This window comes from Chelonia mydas, chromosome 2 (assembly GCF_015237465.2).
Source record: "Chelonia mydas isolate rCheMyd1 chromosome 2, rCheMyd1.pri.v2, whole genome shotgun sequence".
Lineage (NCBI taxonomy): Eukaryota > Metazoa > Chordata > Testudines > Cheloniidae > Chelonia > Chelonia mydas.
This window is the reverse complement of record NC_057850.1, coordinates 181,453,901-181,464,082: the sequence shown is the minus strand read 5'-3', so window position 1 is coordinate 181,464,082 and position 10,182 is coordinate 181,453,901. Positions and strand designations below refer to the sequence as shown.

The 10,182-nt window shown below is 39.0% G+C and overlaps 1 protein-coding gene across 2 annotated transcripts; it reads right to left on the bottom strand.

Moving 5' to 3' along the window:
* Positions 1-1,900: 1,900 nt before the first annotated feature.
* On the bottom strand, positions 1,901-9,233 carry CCK (cholecystokinin). 2 transcript variants are annotated; one of them, XM_007067334.3, is made up of 3 exons: positions 8,771-9,233; positions 6,882-7,139; positions 1,901-2,280 (listed from the first exon to the last, which is right to left on the bottom strand). In XM_007067334.3, exons 1-3 carry the CDS (start codon positions 8,775-8,777, stop codon positions 2,144-2,146), a joined length of 402 nt encoding a protein of 133 aa, XP_007067396.1. In that variant the 5' UTR covers positions 8,778-9,233; the 3' UTR covers positions 1,901-2,143. The 2 variants fall into 2 exon arrangements, with proteins under 2 accessions (XP_007067396.1, XP_037747565.1); XM_037891637.2 differs by having other exon boundaries at positions 8,785-9,220.
* Positions 9,234-10,182: the final 949 nt, after the last annotated feature.

Below are 10,182 nucleotides of genomic sequence, written 5' to 3'. Positions count from 1 at the left end.
AGAACATGCCCAGAGGCAGAAACTGGATTTTATTCCACTTTATGTATCATGAATGACATGTCATCTGAGGTCTGATTGCAGAAGCTGTGGTAGAAAGGGTGATAAAGAGGGAAAACACACAACTTTATTTTCAAATCATCAGCTGAATTATCATGCAGGGACTCAGGGCTTGTAAACTGAACAAATTTGATCTGAAAATCATGGAGAGATAATGGGTGAAATCCTGACACCCCCCCCCCACCATTGAAATCAAGGGGAGTTTTGCCACAGACTTCAGTCATGTCACTGTTTCATCCAATAAATACAGCATAGCACAATGTCATTTTTGCAGGTACATTTCAGACCATCCTCTCATTGCACTTTCTGACAACGTTCCTTATTCCCACATTTTTCTCCGATGCGCAGTGTTGGTAGCAAGTTGAATGTCAGCAATTGTATGTATGTCAGTAGAGAAGTTAGCAGTTTATGATATGGTCTGGTTATATTTTTACATTTTTTACCCAGTAAAGCTCTGTTCAGATGCAACATCTGGTTTTTCTAAAAAGTTTTATATTTTACCCAGTGGTTTAGCTGGGCTGAGTGAGACAAAAGGAAACACAATGTCTTCCGCCAAGGTTATAGTCTAAATCACTGTCTCAGCCAGAATTATAATCCTTCTAGCTCCTAGCTGTGTGCTTCAATTTCTCTGCTGCATGTCACTTGATATTTTCATTCCTCATAAAGAAGCAATGGTAACGTTATTAAGAGTAACAGGTTATTTCCTCTGTAAAAATGTACTGAAATGTTTTTCACCAAGTTCACCGCCATGTCATTGCCTGTTCCTTGAAAATACAAGTTTTATATGCCCTGGTGACTAGATTTTGATACCACTGAAAGTTTGATGAGGTCTTTGGAGAAGGCTGAGGCCATACTTCCTAAATGATGAAGAGGGGTTGGTTGGCCAACATTCTGTAGAACTGATTTTGGTGCTGCCGAGGATTAATTTAATTGTATTTATTGCATGCTTATTAATGTCAGGGCACCTAGAACTGCAGATAGATGGCTTTATAATTTAATATCTAAATAAATAATAAAAATATTGTACATAGCTTGAGATTTATCTCAATGGAATGGGACAGAGAATGATACTGAGCCCAATCCTGAAGTCCTTACTCTGGCAAAATCATATTTAAATCAATGGGAGTTTTCACTTGATACAAAGACAGCAGGACTGGGCAATAGTTGGGCTCAGGCTGAAGTCATTTGAGGTGCACTTTGTTCCTGTTTTAAGTCAATAGAAGTATTTTTCTAACTTATGATTTAAAGACTCATCCTACTTTTATGTAAGTACTCTCATAGGAGAAAACAGTGTGATATACACTGTGTAATAATTACAACTCTTATGATATAGACTACATGGCACTTCCCTTCCACCTCCCTCGAAAGAGCTGTAGCTACAGGGTTACCTTACAAACCCAAAACAAATGTGTAATTCACCACAAGGCAAGGGATGTTCTATTTATTCCATGATTCATAGCTGTTAGCAGAATTTTCACATTTAATTCACAACAGAAAATAACTGAGACAAGAAGATGTAAGGTTTTTCCTAAAGACTTAGCACTGTTGACCATTCACTGAAAACATGTGACTTTGTTGTATAACTGAATCCTTTACAAATGGGGTAACCATGAAGATACTTGACCTTCTGTGGCAAAACTGTGCTACTAGATAGACACTTGGACAGGTTACCTCTAGAGTCCACAACCAAAGAGAATGCTGCAAGGTTTATTTTAAAAATGGTTTTTCACCTGTATGCTTGCTTAACACATGTAATATATTTACCTAGTAGAATGAAGGCATTTTCCTGCTTGAGTTTATTGTAAGACACCCAGCAACTTGCTGTGACAGGACAAGAAGGGAATAAATGAAATAATTTTAATATAATATCAACAGTGTATGAGAAGAAACCATAGGAGAAAGAGAACATTTTTTTTGGAAAATTCTGCATATGTATATATTGCATTGTATAGTTTTACAGACAAATTTACATCAAGGACATAATATATTTTTTTAAACACTGATTCGTAGAGGACAACAAATTAATTTTTTCCTTCTGTACAGAAAAGGGAGTAGGATTCTTCTTTTTGAGATAGTTTGATGTTCTTTAAGAGGAGTCCTCGTATTCTTCAGCACTGCGGCGTCCAAAATCCATCCAGCCCATGTAATCTCTGTCATTTATCCTGTGTGACGGGTCAAGGTTCTGTACCCTGTTTCCCATAATTGAGATCCTTCCAGTAGGACCTAGCAGATGAGACATGAGGGGAAAAGAATAAGTGACTTCAGTTTTTAGCTTCCCCTAAACTCATTTTTGTATCTGTCACTTATTAATGTTCATACGATGTTTACAGCGCTTTTTTGGAAAATAATGTAAACATGGGGGGAATGTCCTCAGAATTACTTGTTTGGATTCAAAATAAAAAGCATACCCATCGGAGATTTGCTACAGGCATTTGTAATTGTGTGCATTATGATTTGTGGAGAAGTCTGATTAATAATCTGCATGTTTCTCTCAGCGCATGGGGGTTCTCCCATGTTGTGGAACCTGTAGCCTTGGATTAACTATTTAGAGGGTCTCTTCTGTGACTCCATTTGGCACGTCATTTCCTCCCTCTCCTCATCCCCATTCCTGGCTGCTGGGAGGGAATGTGGGCATATTTCTCCTCTTTCTTCCTCATTGCATGGCCACTTAGAGGGATGAGGAGGGACCTGGTTGCTTCAGCCCATTTGCTCAGTGTTCTCTATGATGTCTCCTTCTGGTTTCAGAGTAGCAGCTGTGTTAGTCTATATCCGTAAAAAGAAAAGGAGTACTTGTGGCACCTTAGAGACTAACAAATTCATTAGAGCATAAGCTTTTGTGAGCTACAGCTCACTTCATGGGATGCATACAGTGGAAAATATAGTGGGATTTGTCAGGCAGTGTGTGGAATGCTCTGTGATGAGCTAAATCTATTTGAGAGGAGGATCATGCCTGGGATGAGGACTCCATGACAGTCCTCTATGTTGCCTGAAGAGCCACAGATGGTGCAGAGTACGAGAATACATATTCTTACAATGTACCTTTGTTAGGAGTGGGATGGAGTTCAGACATGTGGGTTTTCCAGAGAAGTTGGGCATGTTTGTATGTGAGAATGGTCTGGCTAGAACTTACAGATACAACTGTGCTGGAACTCTGAATACTATTACTTTTGGATAACTTCTGCTATCAAGCTAAGGTTCTTCCGTGCTTCCTTCTGCAATAGTATTAGAGTGCTGATCTCTGCTATTGCTTTTGGTTTTTTGTCCATCTATGTTTAAAGCATTAATAGGCTGTAAGGCCAACATTTTCTGTGGTAAATCAAGCCCCAGAGATGAAAAAGAAAGGTCTTTATCTGTCTTAACATGTTACATCATTAGAACTGAAAGAATTTTAAAATGTTAATTGACTCTGCTTCTATCCAAAGAATGTGAAAATTTGCACTTCAAGGGATACATTTTAACTTCGTGTGCAGTAATACTGTAATTATAAAAATAAGCTTAAACCTTCTATGACTGAAGTCAATGACAAAGGTCCCATTAACTTTAATGGGAACAGGAACAAACACTATAGAGTATATTGTTAATATTTAGTTTTGACCCAGATCTGTGAGTCTTTAAATTTACAAAATTAAAAAAGTCCTCAAATCTACAGAGTATTCTTACTATATAAGAATGTATATTTTAAAGGAACACCTGCTGCCACAGTACTTTTGTGTGAATGGAGTTTTCTTTACAAATGGAAATGACTCAGAATAAAATAATGAACATATGGTTAGGAACGTAATCACTTTATCGATGATTGCAGAGGACACTACATATAAACTGAATTGATCCCCCTCCTCCAGCCTTTAGACATTTACTTAAAACAAAATGGCAAAAATTTAACTACTAAAAAGTCTGATTGATTAACAAATTAAGGATATCTGTTAAATGCTCAGAAGCCGAGAAATTCACATACATAATTCAAAGTATGTAATTAAGGGGTGACAAGAATGTGGTTTCTTGGCAGTATAGTCTGATACCTTTGGAACAGATAGTTCCTAATCTGAGCGATGGTTTCTACTTAAAAGACTTCTGAGTTTGAAACTCGATTACCCACTGGGCCCTATTGGCTCTTTTAGAGACATTGTGATCTGCCCTGACAAAGCATTTTTAATTCATGTGTCTCTGACTTGACGGCCACAATGTGTCTCCTTTACCCAGCTGCCAGATACATGATCGAACACTTTTAGGATAACTTAATTCAAAGAGCTAGTGGGTCATGCACAGTAAACTGAATTTCTTAACATCAAAATAGAAGTCATCTTAATTACCTTCAAATCTCTGAAGGTGGCCTGTAGACTCTCTACACAGCCATTGGCCTTCAAACATTTCAGCTTCAAATTACAGCCATTTTTGAAAGATGGTAGAACCCAACCCTAACCTCATGAGATGATAACTTATTTTCCCCCACAGTTATAACTGGCAATGCCTCTCCACAAACCATAACCACAAACGTCACCCCTAATCATTATTAGCACAGCAAAAGTCCCAATATGTGTAGTGTCTTCTTGCCAGTAGGTATAGATTGAACATCCCCAAAGTGACTAAAACTGGAATTGAGGGGAGGTCTTGAGATTTCTCATCATATATCAGATGGAAGCTTCATATCAGCCATTTTTTAAATTTAAAAGCAATATTATCTTGATGAAATTACAACACTGAGCAACTCCTCCTCCTAGAGCCATAAGGGTCTTCTGTTAAAGGATGATAATATAATTGGTAGATAATGGGCTTGAAGGGGAAGTAAATGAGAGGCCACAATATGCTTTTCATCAGATCCAGCCATACAAAGGTTACATGTTTTTGTCCTTTCACTCTGAATTCTTTATCTTCTCCTGTTACAAGTTCATTAACATGTCCAAGTCCAACCATCTGTCTGCGATGGGCTAGAATCAAGCTTGACCTCTACCAGGTCACAAGAATGTATTGTATCATATGCCTACAGTGGCTTTAAGGACTACGAACATACTTCTAAAAATAGGTGGGCTTTTTTAGGTAGGGGTGTGTGTGTGTGCGTGGTGGGGATTAAGGAATCTGAGCTAAATCAATAAGATACAGGATATCTTCTGTCAGGTAACATTTAAGATAAAGCCAAAGTGTTCTTTCACGATAGCTGATTGAGATAGTTGAAATGCCAGTCAGGTATTTTGGAGAATGCACAAACTATGAAACAATACTGAAACAGAATAAATAGATAAACTTCCAAACAGCAGATTTTCAGGAAATGAAGGAAGGAAATATAAAACTCAAGAGATATAATTAAGATTCTGTTTCACAGATCTCCTGTAATAATAATGCTTAGTCCCACAAATAACTTAATTATAGCACTGATCTTTCTAAATGAACATCAGATCTTCTCCTCCTTATATTACTTTTACTGTTAAACTGGACTCCAGAATGGACAGGATTAGATTTGGCATTAGTAGGCGCTGTTCAGATGCCTTCAGCGCATGCTCAGAAGTGATATGTTTTCCAGTTGCTTATAACTTTATTATTACTTGACCATTTTATGTATGTAAGTATGAATGTGTGTGTGAAAACACAGACAATATATATGCTGTATATAACACACATGGCATCTCTTACTCCAGCGTCCTATTGGGAGTAAGGAAGAAATTCAACCTAGTGTGGAGGCCAGCTCAATATAAGCTCCATAATGAGGCTGTGTGGAGGGACAGGTCACAAGTGAAGTGGCCTCCGAACGTGTGACAAAGAAGAGGTCTCTGTCAGCCCTGCATAGGCCAATGTGAAGGGGAATGAAAGGGGCAGGCCACTGCTTGGGTGAAGTGAATTTCATCCTAAGTGCATGAGGGGAGATAATTCTGGTCTGAGCGTGAAGTAATTGCCTGACATCAAAACAGCTGTGTAATAGTAGACAAAGAATCTCCCGTTGGCCCTGACACCCACTCCCTTCACTTTCAAGATGTCCTCCTTTCCTGCAATGCAGGGTGTAGAATATAGGGAGACTGTAGCAGATGAAAAGACCTCTGAAACCATGTGTAGTACTTTCTGCTGCATTTGGCAGCCATCTTGCTCACTGGAAATGCTCTGCAAGTAGCCTGCCCCCTGAGAATATGTGAGCAATAGTCTGGTGTATTCCGATACAAAACTGAGCAGTTTTTCAGAACAGAGCATTAAAAAAAAAAAAAAAAAAAAAAAAAAAAGGGTGAATGAACCCCGTACCAGGAAGTTTGAATGGACAACTATTTGGAAATGTTTTAAATCCAGTATCTCTTTTGGAAGAACAAATATCTAGCTTTTCAGAAGGAAAGCATTCCTTTTTGAAAGTCATTCTATGTGTGTGGTGTGTGTGTGTGTGTCGGTATATACTATAAGGTATATACTGTAAACCACTTTATTTTGTGCAAATACATGTTTTGTGGGCCTCTGGCCTACAAATCCTTACTCATGTAGGTTGTCTCATTACCTACTCAGGTGGGTAAGTGCAACTAATGTAAGAGTTTGAAGAATCAAGCCCTTAAATTGCACGACTCCGTTGATACTGTATGCAGCAAACCTAGCTGTAACACCACAGAGGTTTGCAGTTGTACAATTCTATTCTATTCTAAGCAATCATGAAACTAGAAACGTAAGATAGATTCTTACTGTACATGTATGAAAGCAAATGCTCAGTTCCTTATTAATATTTTTCAATATTTCCTTTACAAATGTAGATGATCATAGTAGTCCCTTCTGTCCTTAAAAATCTATGAATCTATAAAAATACTGAATCTCAAAAGGAATTCTTTTGACACAGACACATGGCATAATAAGTTGACTATTACCTTTTCTGGCTTGCTGGAGATATTTGGCCAACAAAGCTCCAATGTTGGCTTTTTGGTCAACATTTCCATCCAGCCGCTGGATAGGTTTCAGCTGGCCAGCTGATGAAGGGACACGAACATTTCGGTGATGTTCTGTCAAGCTCTGCCCAAGCTCAGTGGCCACAGGGTTCTCATTGTGTGAGCCTGTAGCCTGCTGTCCAAAAGAGCTTGTTGACAGCATAGCAAGGAACATGTAGATGCAGATACCACTGTACATAGCTGGAGGGAAAAGAAATTTGAGGTTGTTAGAATGGTGAACTTCACTGTGTTTAATACTATCCCCTTTCCTCCCTTTTAAAAAACTTCTGAACAAACTAGATTTTAGAGTGTACTGGAAACAAAGGAACAGTGTTAAATGGGAGAAGATTGGCAAGAGAATATCTGACAGGTAGGTAAAATGTTTCTTGATTTAAGAGGCAGTAGACTGATAGGGCTGTATAGTGGTACAAGTAGAGATATAATCAATCCATTGCAAAGCTCTTTGCTGAAGAACTGCCTTCTCTATGTTATATTTCCTCCTCTATCTCAGGACAAAACATTTCAGTATTTCACCATCTTGTTAAAATATCCAAGTGATACAAATATTCAGTTTTGAAAAGCTGGTAAAGAATGTTTATTTTAGCAACATGTATTTTGTTTGTGCTTAATTGTTCCAGCTGTTCTACCATATCTTAGGGGGAGAGGGGGAAAGATCACCAAGGGAAAAGAAAACAAAATCTTACTCCAACAATTGAAAAACTGTGGAATAAACTTGGGTCTCAGGTGAATTTTCAAAGCTGTTTAAGAATTAGAATGATTTGGAACAATATGTGTCTTCATGTAAAACAGAGAATTTAAGTGTTATGGACATTTTCTTGCTTCTATAAAATCCAAACATAGGACTTACTTTACATATCTTAAACTATAATACACAGATTTGCATTAAATCATTATATAAACTGAAATAGAGTTCTTCTAGAAATGTAACATAAGTCTTCAGTTTGTAAACAGACCATTGTTCAAGAGGAAATATTGAACTGGATACTTCTTAATGCTAGAATGCTATTTTATATGTGTATATGAAATATTTCATGGCTAAGAGCCCCTAAAACTTACAAGTTATTGAACAAAATATATATATGAAAAAACTTGTCTCAAATATGAACTGTTAAAACAAATTTACCCATCACATACATTAGAGTTAATAATGTTTTAATGTGAGGCAAACAGGTTTCCATCACAACTGTTATGAGATGAAAGAAAAGTTTCAAAGTGGTAACATTTCAGGATTCTACAGCCCCAACATAATTAATACCTTATCACTGAAGCATCAAGTACATCCTTGCTACTTATAAAATGCCTATCCTCTATATTCTTTTCATGTAGAGATGGGTGTTCTCACCTGGCTACTTCATCTAATGAGAGTGACTCAGAACATAAAGTTCAATATTTAAATACATATATCAGTTCATTTTCATGATTTTATGTCTCTTTACCTAATTAATTTTCACTTCCCATCACAAATGCTGTGCAACCCTAGAGAGCTAGATGCTCAGTTACAAAACTAAAACATAATTTTGCTTTCCAGGGTCTTTTTCAAGGATATAAAATAGTTTGTTTAATGACATAATGATGTTGGTAAAAAGAACAATAGAAATATGTATTATTCCCTGCCAAGACATATTAAAGAGCTGAACATTATGTCCTGAATATTAAAGATCTAAATTTCATTAGTGAAGGTGCCTGTGAGAATATTCATGACAAGAATACCCTGAAAATTCACATTTTAAAAAATAAGTAGACAAATAAATAGTCACATCATTTTTCTACAAGCAAAGATTCACCCAAACTATGGCTAAAAAGTTACTGACCCATCATCTCCTACCTTTAAGTAAGATACTTTTTCCTAGTTCAAATCAGAGAGACTAGTGTTCAGGTTAGATAAGTTCTAACAGTCTGAAATGCTGCTCCTTAAATAGTCTAGCCCAGTGCTGCTTGTAGTGTCATCTGTTTACAAAGGTCTGACGCAGATGAAGGATCATCACGTGCTCAACTGGATGCTATCACTTCGTAAGAAATTAATTTATCTGTGATGGGGAAGGGGGACAAAAAATCTGCTAACAAAGAAGCTCTGCGTTCTTAACCCTTTCCTCGCCAGAGCTTCTTTGATCGTGATCGGTGCCAGTAGCGTTTTCGTTCACTACTATTGTAGTTTTAATTAAGCAAGTGACTTTGCTTTGGGTGGGGACACTCACGTCTTTTCACCACTCTACCCTTTCAAAGCCCAGAAAGAAAGCACCTTAATTAGGGTGCAGTGTCTGTATTTCCGCTTGCAGTGAAATAACGCTCTGACTCTGAAACATGAGTACTTTTTTCCCTCCTCCAAAGAGAGAGACAAACCCAGAGAGAGACTGTTTTGCATCTATCTAAAATTAGCCCAGATATAACACACCTAAGAAGTGTTCAGAGGCTGTTTGGCTGATAAGGCTCCTTTAAATGTGGTTTTCAAACACCCCCCCCCCCCCCGCCAATGCTTAAAAACTTCAAGTAGCGGTTCCTGCTTGCAAACCCTGGGCACGAAGAGCAGCGAAACGCAAACGCTGACTAGCCGAGCTCTGGGCACTAATTAGCGATGGCTGATTTTATTTATTTATGTCTGGATTCTACAAATCGTGCGTTTCTAGGATGTAGAATAAGGAAGCGATGCTGGATCGGAACCGTACAGAACAGTCCAGACCACTCCAAACCCGCTGGAAGTTGAGGGAGTGCGGGATAATTTCTCTCTCCTCTGCATCCCTAAAACAATGGTTTTAACAGATTGTGTGTGGCCTTCTCCACCCTGCTCCTCGCGTGTTCATTTTCCAGCGCAATGGGGGGGGGGGGGGAAGGGGGGAGGGGTTCTTGGACAGGATCAGGGTTTCCTCACCCCAAGGGCACCGTCCTGCTCGAAGGAAGGAATGGATGTGACAACAAGCGGCGTAGGATCGGTCCGCTCTAACTGCAATATTCACACGCGCGGAGTCCGAGGGCTCCTGGGGCTTTGCTACTCCGGTGGCATGAGGGGGGGGGGGGGCTCCAGAGGCCACTGATGTGCCAAACGCTTTATGTTGAGAGCAGAGGGGCGTTGTTACGGCTCCGTCGCCAGTGTGAAGCTGTGTTTGCGCGCCCCCTGCCCAGCGCGAGCGAGCGGAGCTGGAGCGGCCAGCAAACAGGCGGCGGAGCCCGGGAGAAGGCGCGGGGATGGAAATCTAGACTTGCCCGGCGCTTTCCTACCCACCTGGCA

Bases quoted from the DNA above. Each gene is read 5' to 3' on its own strand.
- CCK (XM_007067334.3), bottom strand. The intron at 2,281-6,881 runs GTAATAGTCAAC...CTCATCTGCTAG, and splicing joins TCTCCAGCAAGCCAGAAAAG to GTCCTACTGGAAGGATCTCA.